The sequence below is a fragment of the Oreochromis niloticus genome, linkage group LG5 (genome assembly GCF_001858045.2).
Source record: "Oreochromis niloticus isolate F11D_XX linkage group LG5, O_niloticus_UMD_NMBU, whole genome shotgun sequence".
Taxonomy (NCBI): Eukaryota; Metazoa; Chordata; class Actinopteri; order Cichliformes; family Cichlidae; genus Oreochromis; species Oreochromis niloticus.
This window is the reverse complement of record NC_031970.2, coordinates 23,527,090-23,541,580: the sequence shown is the minus strand read 5'-3', so window position 1 is coordinate 23,541,580 and position 14,491 is coordinate 23,527,090. Positions and strand designations below refer to the sequence as shown.

Sequence of the window (14,491 nt, the reverse complement as noted above, 5' to 3'; positions counted from 1 at the left end):
AGAACTGGTCTGTGTACAGACAACCCTCTATGGAAAACATGGAGAACAGGTCTTGTCTAAAGAGGAGAGGGACCATTCTGCATCTTTGATGGTACGGCGGTGCATCATTGTCTATTGAATTGGCAGCTTGCACAACTGGAATGGCACCAACAATGCTGAAACATATTTACAGGTTTTAGAACAACATATGCTCCCACCAGGATGGGAAGGCCTATAATATTTCAGCAAGACAACGCTAAACTGCATCTATTAGAACAGCATAAAATCTCTGTGTTTCTATTGTGAATAAATTATGGGTTTATGAGATTCGCAAATCATCCTGCAAATGTGCAAAATTACATTTAACTAAGTTTACATTTCTGGCAATGTGCAAATTGGTCAGGATAATAAGCACTGTAAAGGTGGAATTGCAATATGTTGTATGTGTGCAAAACCATTGATTTTACTGTAAATTACATTTATTTGTGGACATTTTTAGCTGCGTGTTTCTCTTTGTAGAATTTTAGTGGCAGTAAATCCCAAAAACAAAACATACACAACTAGAATAAGGTATTCCAAATTTAGTGAGTTGGTTAAGCAGGATCATGTCAGCCACAGGCATCCATAGCCACACAATGTTGCCAAATGGGCACATATTTGATATTCTGATCTATTCTGTAAAAAAAAAAAAAGCCATATCTTTAACAGGCAGCATTTCTTTACTTAGACATGTTTCTTTTTACAATATTCTGATTTTCCTAAAGTGTTGCTTTGACCTGAATGCTAACTTTAACATCCAAACAGGCTTAGAATGCTAACATGTTGATGTTTTGAAGGTTTTTCCATCCATGTTAGCATGCTAACATTTTTTGTACTAAGCACAAAATTCAACTATTGATCAAAAATAATATGAATAAGAAAAATGTGTTGTGGTTTGTACATGGTTGCTTTTGCACTGCCTGCACACATTCAGTGAAGACAGAGGAGCCTGAATATAAAATTTAATTGCATCAAACAATGCCTTGTGAATACCCTTTTTTTTCAGGTTTATAATTAAAAAGCTTGATGCCTAAAATTCTTCATGAGTGAGCTGAACGTACTAGTGCTGCAAATAGTTATTGAAATGTCAAAGATTTGTCATAATTGCTGCTACAGCAACCTGTTTGAAGAGAGCTTTCCCATTATCAGACTTGTTTCTTCACCTGCTGCTGCTTCTGGCCCTTTCCGAAGCCACCCAGTGAAAGTGAAACATTGAAACATGAAAGGGAGTCTCACCTCCCTGGAATAAAAACAAGGAGATGGATCTTTAATTAAAGGTGAGAGCTAATACTATTCAGAACAAGGAGGTTCTTGCTGAATGAGGAGCAGACAGGAGGTAAGGGGAATGCTGCACAGGGAGGGGGGGGGAGTTGTTGGGCATGTATCTCGGCAGTGTCTCCCTCCCTCTGAGTCCCAGCACTCCCTCCTTGCAGATTCCAGCGTTAAGTTAATTGGACAGGGAGAGGAGAGGGCTGAGGAGGGAAGCGTTCAGCCCCATTAGCAATCCCCCTGTGGAAGGCTGAGCCGAGAGGATCACAGACTCACAAATAGGAGGATTAAAATAATCAATAGGCTTCACTCTCTCTCCTTCAGCACAGGCAGCCCTGTGTACAACGCTCACACACACAAACACGCACCATTACAAAGATATGCACACACATGCACGCACGCACACGCTCCTGAGCAAATACAAACACACCAAGAGTCTGAGGAATACTAGTTCAAGGAGCACTACTCTGCCCAGTGGTGTCTGTGGACTTTCACAAATTAGTCTGGGTCAGGCAACATGCACACACATACACACACACACACACACACACACACACACACACACACCTATTCTCTGTTAATGAAGGTTAATTCAGCCTCTGACTAAACGAGGGCCAGTTTAAAGGTCAGGAACATGAAAACAGTCTGACATATCTATATTTTGCTCCGTTATTTCTGAACTTTAATGGCTGCTGAATTTGCTCTCACATAAAAGACTTTTGTATACATATATATATATATATACATATACATACTGAATATGCTGTATAATTAAAAGTCTTGTATCCATACAACATTAAACTTGTGACATGTGTGCAATTTTTAGTTCTTTTACTGCAGCAATTTAACTGAACACATATTTACATATGTAGTTTTGATTTAAAACAAGTACTTTATAAGAAGAAATAAAAGGTGACCAGAGGAAAATATCAAAGTGTTCAACATAATAGGGAATAGCAGAAAAAAATATCTACTCTGGCACTTAGCTGAACCAAATCTGGAATCTAATTTGAACTTTCAAATTCTGATAATGCTCACCACCTTTTCCCCACATGACCTTTTTAAATGAAGCACTGCACAGTTGAGACTCCTCATGCGGTACATACAAAATACTGCTCAGTTTTATCACACAGTAAGTTTATATAAGATTGTCCATTTGAGTAGTTTATGGAGGATTGAAAGAAAAAACTTAAAGTCCTACTAAACACACAAAGGCAAAAAAAAAGGACAACAAACAGACAACGTTTAATCATTTAATTTTTATGAATAGATAATTGAAAATCCTTTGAGAGGTCTTAACCCCCAAGTTAAGATAAAACCTCCAAACACATTTCCTGTAGTTATCGCCAGGCTGAGGAGGGGAATTGATTTAATTTGTCCACAATCACATAACAATACATGATATGCATCATTTCTTTAGGGACTATTAAAGTATTCTGATTCTGATGACACTGAAAACTAGAGGTTAAATAGAGACTGGACACCTGCTGGGACACTCTAAGTCTCTCAGTGTAAGTGCTTCCATGATTTAAGTTAAAACCATTGACTTAGTGCATAAAACACATATCCGAATCATGTCAATTACCATCAAATAGCAGGATTTACTACTTTTTGTCGCACTGGATCAGAAACTGTCGTTTTCCATTTTTATTTTTCACAGTTCAATAAAAGATAAAAAAACAAACACTACTTGCCTGCCTTCTTTCTTGAGTGTCTCGTGAGCACTCTTACTGACATCCTGTTGCAGGAGGTCATTTAATTGCTAAGGAGGTCAATCGCTGCCATTTCATTTTTTTCCCCCACACACATTTACAGGTAAGTGCTTTATTTTAGACTCACCATGTAGCCCATTCAGGGCACTGGCATAATCAGCCTCCTTATCACTTCTAGAGTGGATGCATATGGTGAATTTTACAAACAGGCACAGGCATCAAACTAACTATTAATACTGGTTATTAAATAATATTTTTATTAATACTCTGCAAGCTCCTGTACATTTTACACACGCCTGAGGATTTGTTCATTAGTGTGTTCCGCATTTGTTGAGCTTCTACAGATTTTACTCACACAGAAAAAAACATAGACTGCCGTCAGTATAACTTAAAGCTCTGCTGAAGTTTGCTTTTGATGACCTAACGATCCACCTGACTCTATTATGTAAGACTCTCTTCAAATACTGACAGCCGAATTGAGAAATTATCCGATACCGGACATGATTTTTTAAAAACTCATCTTATTAATTGGTCTCAATTTAATTGCTTACTGGTTGAGGAAAGTATGATAAAATCAAGAATAGGGTAAAAATGATTACTTTAATTTTTAAACATAGAAAGTAGGGAAGTTAACGAGCTCTCGCTGTCAGTTTTAGTCTACTTTTTTCTCCATTTTACTAAATTACTCTTTTTTTTTTCAAATAAAACAGCAGTTAGTTACCAGCAAACCAGATCAGCATTAAACCACTGATACATCTATCTATCTATCTATCTATCTATCTATCTGTGCGTGTGTTCGCTGAGAGGTTAGCATAAACATTTTTATAATCGTATTGTTGGAGGACAAAAACATTATCTACACCGCTGCGCCCCCTGTTGTACTTTGGTTGTCACTACAGTCCAAGGCTGCAGTTTCGCGCTGTGGTCGCTGGGCGGCAGGCAACTTCGACTAGTTGTCTGCAGGCAAAGATGGCGGTGCGGAAGAAAGACGGCGGCCCGAATGTAAAATATTTCGAAGCGTCTGATACCGTTTCTCAGTTTGATAATGTCCGCGTCTGGCTGGGAAAGAATTACAAAAAGGTACCGACCGCATGTTTTGCTATCCTACAGCGAGACCTTCCATTTTTCACGTTGAAATATGGCCACTTACCTATTGGGCAGAGGCAGTGACAAAGAGAGGAGGGAGGGTGCTGCTGAGCGTCCAGCTGTTTGATTCACTCGAGCCGGGATACAAAAGGATGCTGAGCCAACAGCTGCATCAGATGCAGCCACTAACGGCAGCTTCTCTGAGCACTGTTGTAGTTAAACCGATCTAAAACAAGCACACAGTCTGACCTCAGAGGATGGATTTTTGTTGAAGGGTGACTTTAGCCGGCCAGCCCGCTAGCTAGCTAGTAAGCTAATGGGCTAACGGTGAGGCAGCTCGGATCCAGATGTTGGCTCTGTGGCGCGCCGCGCTGACTGAAGCAATGTCCGGTGTTGAATAACACTGAGGACTGTGCTGGTGTTTAAACACAATAAACAAATAAAAAAAAATCATTTTTTACTAAACAGTGATAAAAATGAAAGGTTAGCGATATTTGTGACTCCATCCCCTCCCCATTTACCAATCCGTGTCGCAGTTTTCACTGAAATTTCCTTCCTTTGAGGTATCTGATAAAGGCATCCAGCAGCACAGTTGAGTTTATATTCATGTGTTTGCGCACAGTACATCCAGGCCGAGCCCCCCACCAACAAGTCTCTGTCCAGCCTGGTGGTCCAGCTGCTCCAGTTCCAGGAGGAGGTGTTCGGTCGACATGTCAGTAACCCTCCGCTTACCAAGCTGCCGGTACGTGTCTTAAGCATCTGTATATCTGTTACATGCAAAAATAGATACCTCATTTAAACCGCTGTGATTCTGAATGTGTTGAGTTGTATCCCTGCAGATGAAATGCTTCTTGGACTTTAAGTCAGGAGGGGCTCTCTGCCACATCCTGGCTGCAGCCTACAAGTTCAAAAGTGACCAAGGATGGTAAGACTTTCTTTCTAGCTGAGTTTAGGCGTCTGGGCTAGTGGCTGTTAAGTTACGGTGCTCAGTTGGATATTGGCTATGTTGCCGTTTCGTGTGTAACTCCAGTCTAAACTCCTGGTAGGCGCAGGTTTGACTTCCAGAATCCGTCGAGGATGGACCGAAATGTGGAGATGTTCATGACGATTGAGAAGTCCTTAGTGCAGGTGAGATTTGCAGAAGTGCTTTTATGGTTGTCAATGGACACTAGAAAATTTCAGGCCATATTTTGGTTCATTTATCTAACAGGAGTAAATTTTTGATGGTTTTTCCTACTGCAGGCATTAAATTTAAATGATAGCAAAGAGAACACCGTGTCCTGTGGTTACGCTAAATTTCTCAAGAGTCTGGGAATCACGCTGCCTGAGCATTACACACAGAAGTACTGAAAGACATCCAGTCACATGACCACAGAAATCCTACTTAATCAGTCCTGCAGTTTTCCAAGATCATTTAGATTTCTTCATCTGCTGTGGCATGCTGATTTCTACTTTTAATCAAGTTCATAGGACAAGTACTGGGCAATTAATATTCCAAAGAGGGCACATGAGAAACTGGGACTGTTATGGAAGACTGCATGAATAAGCTTATAGCAAAACTAATATTGGGCAGAACTGAGTTTCGATTATTGTATTGTTTTGTGAGTCTTCTTGATTATTTGAATCAATGCTCGCAAATGTAGTTATGTAAGTGATGTATCTGCTCCAATTCTTCCAGAACAACTGTCTGACTAGGCCCGTCATCTACCTGAGTCCTGACATAGAGCCAAAGCTGCTGGGGAAACTGAAAGACATCATCAAAAGACATCAGGTGTGTTTTAAAGGAGCCTTTCAGGCAGATCATTTACTACAGACAGATTTAATTTACATTCAAATGGTTCTACTCATGTTTTCTTGTATTGCAGGGCTCAGTAACCGAAGACAAGGCCTCCAGCTCCCACGTTGTTGTGCCTATTCCTGCCAGTCTGGAGGAAGGTGAGGTTTTGTCTCGGTAGGCATTGTTACAAGTTTTACTGCACGAGTCAGATTTGCGCTAACATCGTCTGATCTTCTTGGTCCAGAGGAGTGGGTTCGTCCTGTGATGAAGAGAGACAAGCAAGTGCTGCTTCACTGGGGATACTTTCCTGACAGGTTTGTTCTGAGCACCGTGCAGCTCACTTTTATCTACTTCTCTTATTTTCTCAATACATCTTTGGTTTTTAGAAGGTTAAGCTGACATTACCCCTCCTGCTGTGGTGTTACATGGCCAAACGTGCTTTTCCCACCTAATGCGAGTTTCGACCTCATTCCTTTCACTGTTTAGTTATGATACCTGGATCGCAGCCAGTGAAATTGAGGCTGCGGTAGAAGATCCTCCCTCCCCAGAAAAGCCCAGGAAGGTATTTGTTGTTGCTTTTTTCTGTCTGTGTCAGTCTGTATGAATTTAAACAGCAGATTTTCTAATACTCCCTGAGTTAAAACAAGTATTTGACCCCTTTATTAATGCTACATGACACTTGCAGTATTTAAATTCAAGGATCTTTTTTTTTATTTGTCCACTGTGCAGCACTTAAATGTTACAGATACATCTGTATGTTTTTGGAAACCTTTTTGATTTCAGCTTGAATTTAAATTTGTTCTTGTTCTTTATAAAGTCTTTAATAACAGAGGTTAATATCATGAGTTTCAGTCTTTTATTATAACTTTTATTATAACTTTATTATAACTCAGTTTAGCTCTTCCTCCTTCCACCTCCTCCTCCACCATCCTGGTGGTTGACATGATTGCTGAAAATATTTCACTTCTGGGCAGATAATAATTGGTTTATTTATTAATTATTTATTTACAGGTCCATGCAAAGTGGATTTTAGATCTGGACCAGTATAACGAGTGGATGAACGAGGAGGACTATGAGGTTGGAGAGGGCTGTCCTAAGAGGAAGAGGATCTCTGCCAAGACCCTGACAGATGAGGTGACCACACCAGACGAGCGGAGGGACAAGAAACCTGGCAGCGCCAAGAAGAGGAAGCGCTCGCCGTCACCCTCCCCAACCCCGCCACCTCAGGAGAGCAAGAAGAAGAACACCAAAAAAGGGTATGTTGAGAATCACATCCTGTTGCATGGTGATGTTCTTTGACTCCCTTTTGGAGAAAAGAAACAGAGGGTGATGAGAGATAATGCAATACACATTTGTTTCCTTTGTGTGCGTGTCAACAGACCAACGACCCCGTACACCAAGTCTAAACGGGGTCAGAGGGAGGAGGAACAGGAGGACCTGTCCAAGGATTTGGATGAAGCTTCACCTGTTCCAGCGTCTGAAGAGGGAAACCCAGCAAAGACAAGTATACAAGTCTAAATCAGTACAAATATCAATCACATATATTGTAAAAACACAATATACATATATATATATGTAAAATATTAATAATCAAGCCAATTCTGTCTCCCTGCAGATAACACCAAGAAGGACTCTGATTCCACCCCAGTTAAAGGAGGGACAGATTTGGGTGAGGTTCACCTACACAATCATATTTAATCACCACCAACCAGTTTAATAAATGCTAGACCAAAAATGGCAAAGGCTTGTTGTGTTCGGCTGTTATTCATCAATAATTTCCAGTAATAAAGCACTGATTAATCTATTGACCCTTTCATGCATGCGTCTCTTTTGTATGACTTAACAGATGAGCAAGAAGACGAGTCAATGGAAACAACAGGAAAGGTAATTTAACAGTTAATAGTACATATGGCAAAATCATGGCTGTAATTCTGTGTTGGTGAGCCCAACTGTATGTTCGTATGAACAACAGGAAGAGGAGGAAGGGTCCCCGAGTGTGAAGGGCGAACCAGTGAAAGGCTCAGACCTCCACGAGGACAATGTGACTGAGCAAACCCATCACATCATCATTCCGAGCTACGCAGCCTGGTTTGACTATAACAGGTAAGAATAAGAATGTTTTTTTCCCATGTGAGAGCAGAATGAGGAAAAGGAAAGTGAACTGGTTGAAATGAAAAGCAGCGCCACACGACGTATTATTAGAACGTTTTAAGGGTCATCCATCAGTGAGTGAAATTTGTGTTGCATACTTGCATCTGTTTTTCCTCCAGTGTTCATGCCATTGAGCGCCGAGCCCTGCCAGAGTTTTTCAATGGGAAGAACAAATCCAAAACGCCTGAGATGTAAGTGTTTGATCAGTGCACAACACAGTGTTCAATGATTTATATCTGTTTATCTGTCAGATATTTAAAAGCCTCTTTGTTTCAGTTATCTAGCGTACAGGAACTTCATGATTGACACCTACAGACTGAATCCTCAGGAGTACCTGACCTCCACTGCCTGCCGTAGGAATCTGGCAGGAGATGTGTGTGCAATCATGAGGTAAGGGGAGGATAGGTGTTTCTAACCAGTGTTTGCAAAATCACTTACTGCCAGCGATGAATACGCCGGACATTTTCTCCCCCCACAGAGTCCACGCCTTTCTGGAGCAGTGGGGGTTGATCAACTACCAGGTGGACTCTGAGAGCCGGCCCACACCCATGGGTCCTCCCCCCACCTCGCACTTCCACGTCCTGGCAGACACTCCATCCAGCCTGGTGCCCCTGCAGCCCAAGACATCTCAGGTTTGTATAGACACACACATGGACACGTGCACACACATCTTCAAGGTTGTTTTACATATGTTCCTTTTTCACCCTGTAGACCCCTGCCACCCAGCAGATGATGTCATTCCCTGACAAAGTGAAGGACAAGCCAGCAGATCTGCAAAACTTTGGGCTGCGGACCGACATGTACAGCAAGAAGACAAGCTCTGCAAAGGTACAAGTACAGGAGGGTGGATAACAGAATGACTGTTTCTCTGTAATTTCTATTTACGCACCATAATATCGGTGGATTAATTGTGTTAACAAGGTAATGGTGATGTTTTGTGTGCAGAGCAAGAGTGCAGCCAGCTCCATGCGGGAGTGGACAGAGCAAGAAACACTACTACTACTTGAGGTACACTCAGTCAGTGTTTTAAACATGATCAGAGAGTGTAAAAGCAGCCACAGTAATACCACACTGGGAAATGTCATCATGGAAAGATGGAGCTAAATGTAGCTGTCACTTCCCTCAGGGTTTGGAAATGTATAAGGACGACTGGAACAAAGTGTCCGAACACGTGGGCAGCCGTACGCAGGATGAGTGTATCCTGCACTTCCTGCGGTTGCCCATTGAAGACCCGTACTTGGAGGACAGCTCCTCTTCCCTGGGCCCGCTTGCCTACCAGCCGGTACCTTTCAGCCAAGCAGGAAACCCTGTCATGAGCACCGTGGCCTTCCTCGCCTCTGTAGTTGACCCACGTGTGGCCTCGGCCGCAGCCAAGTCTGCTCTGGGTGAGAAGTAACTCCATTTGAAATTTCCCAACTTTGTAGAAAACAAAAATGGTCTCTTTGTGTTGTTACAGTTTGAGCTAATAGTAAGTGCCTGAATGGGAAAAAGAGGAAGCAACAGGGAACTGAAAACATCAACCAGTAAATAATCCAATAGGATCAAAATTAAGACAGCAAAATACATTTTAATTTTCTACAGTGAGACCATTAAATGTTAAACAACACCTTTCCAACACTTGACCAAATCCTGTATCATTGAAGCTCCAAATGTCTGTACATGGCGCATCTACTAAAGGTGACTAATCCATCAGTGTCCTTGTTTTTGCTTCACATCATTAATTGTGATTTATCTCTCCCTGCTCAGAGGAGTTTTCGCGTATGAAGGAGGAGGTTCCAGCTGCGCTTGTGGAGGCTCATGTGCGGCGGGTGGAGGAAGCAGCGAGGGTCAGCGGCAGACAGGACCCTCTGTATGGCCTGGAAGGCAGTGGCATCGCAGGGACCGGCCTGGAGGAGGGAGAGAGGCCTGGTAGGATAAATGCACACAGCATAACTTTTGGAACGCATTTCATTACAAAGAAAATTGAAAGTAATGATTGTAAAAGTTGAGTAGTCGGAAAAAGCACATTGAAAGGTGGTGGCTTGTCTTCTCTACAGATGAAAGCAGTGATGAAAGCAAGAGTGACAGCCAGTCGAATGAGGAGAAGCGAGAGGCCAAGGTGTGATGAGAGTTCACTGTAACATAATAGAATGTCAATTTATATACATATATATATATATATATGTATATACATTATCTCTGCTGTAAAAGTTCTGTGGATCATATTGTGCTGTTTACTTTGCCACACAGGAAAGTAAAGATGGAGCGAATGAGGAAGAGGAAAAGCAGGCAGAGAATGGGAAGAAGGAAGAAGAAAGAGGAAGAGAACCTGAAGGAGAGAGGGAGGCAGACAAAACAGAGTCTGAGATGGGTACAAAAGAGTTTTGTCTTCATAAAATGTTGCAGGCATAAAGGTTTTGGTCAACAGTGAAAAACTTTAAACTTTTGTTTCTCATAGGTGATGGGGAGAAGGAGAAGGATGGAAAAGAGGGAACAGAGGAGGGACAGAGGGAAGGGGAGAGTGAAGGAGAAAGGAAAGCTAAGGTGGAGCGTGATGTGGGAGAGGGGAACCTGGCCACTGCTGCTGCCTCCGCTCTAGCAGCTGCTGCTGTCAAGGCCAAGGTAAAATTAATTGAGTCAAGGTCTTAACTTGTCGTATCTTCAATCTTCAGCTTTTTTTGTTTTTATTTTCTCTAATCTGAGATTCTTCTTCGTCTTTCTCCTCACAGCATTTGGCTGCAGTGGAAGAGAGGAAGATCAAATCTCTGGTGGCTCTGCTGGTGGAGACTCAAATGAAGAAGCTTGAGATTAAACTGCGACACTTTGAGGAGCTGGAAACCATCATGGACAGAGAGCGGGAGGCTGTGAGTGAGGAATTTGGGGATATGTAGCATTAAAATAAGAAAATTCTTAAGTTACATTCAATGTAGTGTGGATAGTATGCTGTTTTCCTAAATCATAGACATGTCTGTCTCTGTGAGCAGTTGGAGTACCAGCGGCAGCAACTGCTGGCTGACCGTCAGTCCTTCCACATGGAGCAGCTGAAATACGCTGAGATGAGGGCTCGCCAGCAGCACTTCCAGCAGATTCAGCACCAGCAACATAGCCAGGCAGGGGGCCCTCACTCCACCCAGGCCACCTCGGCCCCGGCACCTCAAGGCCTGACCGCAAATCAGCAAGCTCCCAGCACACCAGCGCCACAGCCAGCCCCCAGCCCAGCACCACCAGCCGCTTCAGCCCCAGCTCCCGAGTCCCAGCCACCACCAGGCGCTCACACCTCGCCACCGTGTCCCCCGGGGCAGACCCCAGCTGCTCACTCCAGCTCCAACACTACATCTGTACTCCATGGTGAGGTAGCAGCTTTAATAGTAGTTAATACATTTACGTTTGCTGTCAGTTCCTCGCACACCGTAGTTGTAATATTTATTTATAATTATTACATTCATTAGTTATGGACATGTCCGTAGACATATTTATTCTTGAAGCAAAATCAGATACTAGTGTGTGTGAAATACATGAAATTGTGCAGTGGTGTAGTAAGGACAATTCAAAGCTGCACAGTTTATCTTATCTTTGTCAACATTTTATTAACTAAGACCAAAAAGCTGAAATGCAGTTCACTCATTAAAATAGGACTTCTCACTGTCTTGATTGTGAGATACTGTTGGCATGATGCAAATGATCAAACAATGCCAAACATCTCATGCCAACATGACTTGGGACGGCTTATAATGTTCTGAAACCTAGCTTTGAAACAACACTTGTCTCAGTCTTTGTCAGAAATCCTGCACTGATCCTGGACCAGCTTAAATGTTTAACTTCTTTATTTTTTTAATTTATTTTAACTATGAGTTATTTCTGAATTGAAGAATCTAAGGTTGAAACGGAGAAGATCCATCATTCTTTTATTTCACAAGTACACATCAGTGTTATAGTATTGTTTGGACCACGACTCTAGTCTAGTAAGTGGTTGCTAGGCAGCATCATGAGATTATAATATATCATGCATAATTCACGTTTTGTGAATATAAATCACGTCATTGTCTTTTATAAAATGATACTATGTTACAAATCGTACGTAACATTTTTCTCCTGTTTTACCCCTCACAGAGCCCACCGCCCCTCTCCCCGGAGAGACGCTCCACCCCTCAGCTCCGGTCCCTCCTCCACAGTGAGAAAAAGCAAATTTCCTGAGAATCTGAATGACTCTGACCACTTTGAATCCTGCCTGTATTATCTAAAATGAAGAAGTCATCAACCGAAGGAAGACAACTCATTTTACATTTTCTATTTCTTTTTTTTTTGTTTGCTTGTTTGTTTTCAAGAGGACAATTGATTTGAGAAAGGAAAAAAAAACGCCGGTATCAATCCGCCTTTGTTTTGACTCTCTGTTAGAAAAGAAGTCCTTTTTCAAATTGAACCGACTAATGAAGAAAATTGATTTTCATCCTGCGTGTTCGACTGCGTCTCACTTTGGAATTTTAAGCTTGACACCAGGAGATCTGGTAAGCTTAGATGGTCTTATCAACATGCTGGCACTCAGTGAGAAGAAGAGAAAAGACTCATCTCATGTTTTCAGTGTTTTGGAAATTGTTGCATTTATTTTCCTGCAACAGTTTGTCACATCTAGTGAAGTCCCCCTCTCGTACTGTAGGTACTGATTAAAATATATGTAAGACAAAAGCACTTTTAATATGTTTCTGTAGGTCGCATTGAAAGACTTGAAGCAACCATGAAATTGAACTTGAGCACTTATATTATCCCTTTCTTGTCTTAAATACAGTTTTGGAAAGCTAATTGGGAAAATGAATTTTTTTTCTCTATTTTCTCTATTTTCAATTGTGTCATGTTTCTAAAACCCGTATAAGGTCTGAAAGGAATGAAGACGATTCTAATCAAAAGATGCCACACTGAAATTACTTTAACTCAGAGTGGATGCAGTTTGGGAAAAGTGTACTGTAAACTGGATTTTCTGTTACAAACACCTCTCTTGTTACACTCTAATGATAATATGGGAACTATTTGAAAGTAATGACAACCTGAGGTCCTGAAAAGGCCTCTTTTTGTTATAGGAGGTTACTCCCTCCCACATTTTAACAGCACTTAGAGAAAAACGTGACCGTGGCGCTTTGTGTTTTGCAAGTGCAAATGAACTTGAAGCATCCAGGCTGTGGTTTTTGTGAGGAATGTAATTCTGTTTGAAAAGAAAGTCTGGGATTAATACCGTTAGCGACCACGCACGCGTTTATTTGGATTTGGACTTTGTGTAAACTGCAAAGCCAAAATGTTTTTTTCTAATCATGTTTATCTCACATTTATTCAGTGAGTTTCATTGTGGTTTCTTGGTGAGTGAGGAGGATTTTTTTAGCAGCTTGGTGCATTTCGCTTTAAAGACGTAAGAAATGCTGACGCTGTAAAAACACAAGGGAGCACCTTAAACAGCTGACAATGGAGAATCGTGTCCTTAATATCTGCAACAATATCCTCACTTTGTATCCTATACATTTATATATTTTTTACTCTCTTTTTTGCCATCTTCTTTCTTTGATATGTCAACATTGTAACTGTATATTACCTTTGTAACTGATATTTACCCTCTCCATAGTTGTGTGTGATTTGGACAGGACTGCCGGATCTGTCTGAGAAGTGACTGTGAGCATGTGTGTATGTGAACGCATGCCATTAGGATATGTAAACCATGTTACTGTTCAGTTTTATTTTGTTTTTGTTTTTTTTAAGTTTTTTCCAGTGCCATCTGTTGTTTGAAGAATTTACGAGAAGAAACACGTGTTGTTCTGCACATCATGTCAGTATCATGAAATATAATCCAGTCAGATGGTGAAACTTTACAGTCGATGTCCGTCAAGCCAGTATTGCAGTCCTCACCACAGTTGTGAGCATAAATGGACTTCTTTTATCTGTGTTATTATTACATTGTGTAGATTTTGTGATATGAAATAAGTGTCCGTTCAGTTTCTATATGTTTTTCACTATGCCGAAGGTAGCAGCAGTTCCATTGATTATTATACAGTAGAAAAGTTTCCTCTGTAAATCATCACATTAGTGCTGACAGTTATTCTGGCAGTTTGTATTAAAAAAAATGTCAAAACTGGTTTTAATTACAAAATGTTTGGGAAAAAATAAAGATGTGAAGAGGAGACATTGTTCAGAGTGGTTTGTTGACTTGGTAAACTAACTTAAAGTATCTGATGACGAACGACTGCACAGTCTTTCCTGGTGGACCTCGAGGAGGCATCGCCTGGCTGATGCGCTTTACTTGGATGTATCTGTATCTAATTAGCTATTAGTATCTAATTAACTAATCAGCCAATTATCTCCAACTGATTTTTATTTTTGCTCAATGTGCAAACCTAACATCAATAATTCATATAGCTCAGGACAAGACACAGAAATCATCTGATATCCACTTAATATTTAAATGATTTTGAAATATTTTTCATCATGCTTGTAATGCGACTTAATAAATATAATATAAACC

At 41.1% G+C, this 14,491-nt stretch overlaps 1 protein-coding gene across 3 annotated transcripts; it reads left to right on the top strand.

Moving 5' to 3' along the window:
* Positions 1–3,926: 3,926 nt before the first annotated feature.
* smarcc2 (SWI/SNF related BAF chromatin remodeling complex subunit C2) lies at positions 3,927–14,150 on the top strand. Of its 3 annotated transcripts, none has more exons than XM_013269220.3 (26): positions 3,927–4,079; positions 4,708–4,827; positions 4,925–5,010; positions 5,138–5,213; positions 5,764–5,856; positions 5,951–6,020; positions 6,107–6,176; positions 6,349–6,424; positions 6,874–7,118; positions 7,242–7,366; positions 7,478–7,531; positions 7,709–7,746; positions 7,835–7,965; positions 8,133–8,204; positions 8,290–8,403; positions 8,492–8,645; positions 8,725–8,841; positions 8,959–9,021; positions 9,140–9,398; positions 9,760–9,921; positions 10,050–10,111; positions 10,243–10,363; positions 10,451–10,614; positions 10,722–10,856; positions 10,977–11,345; positions 12,103–14,150. In XM_013269220.3, the coding sequence occupies exons 1-26, from the start codon at positions 3,969–3,971 to the stop codon at positions 12,184–12,186; spliced, it is 3,171 nt and encodes a 1,056-aa protein (XP_013124674.1). In that variant the 5' UTR covers positions 3,927–3,968; the 3' UTR covers positions 12,187–14,150. The 3 variants fall into 3 exon arrangements, with proteins under 3 accessions (XP_013124674.1, XP_003441362.1, XP_013124673.1); XM_003441314.5 differs by having other exon boundaries at positions 5,132–5,213; positions 10,977–11,340; XM_013269219.3 differs by having other exon boundaries at positions 5,132–5,213.
* The last annotated feature ends 341 nt before the right edge of the window (positions 14,151–14,491 follow it).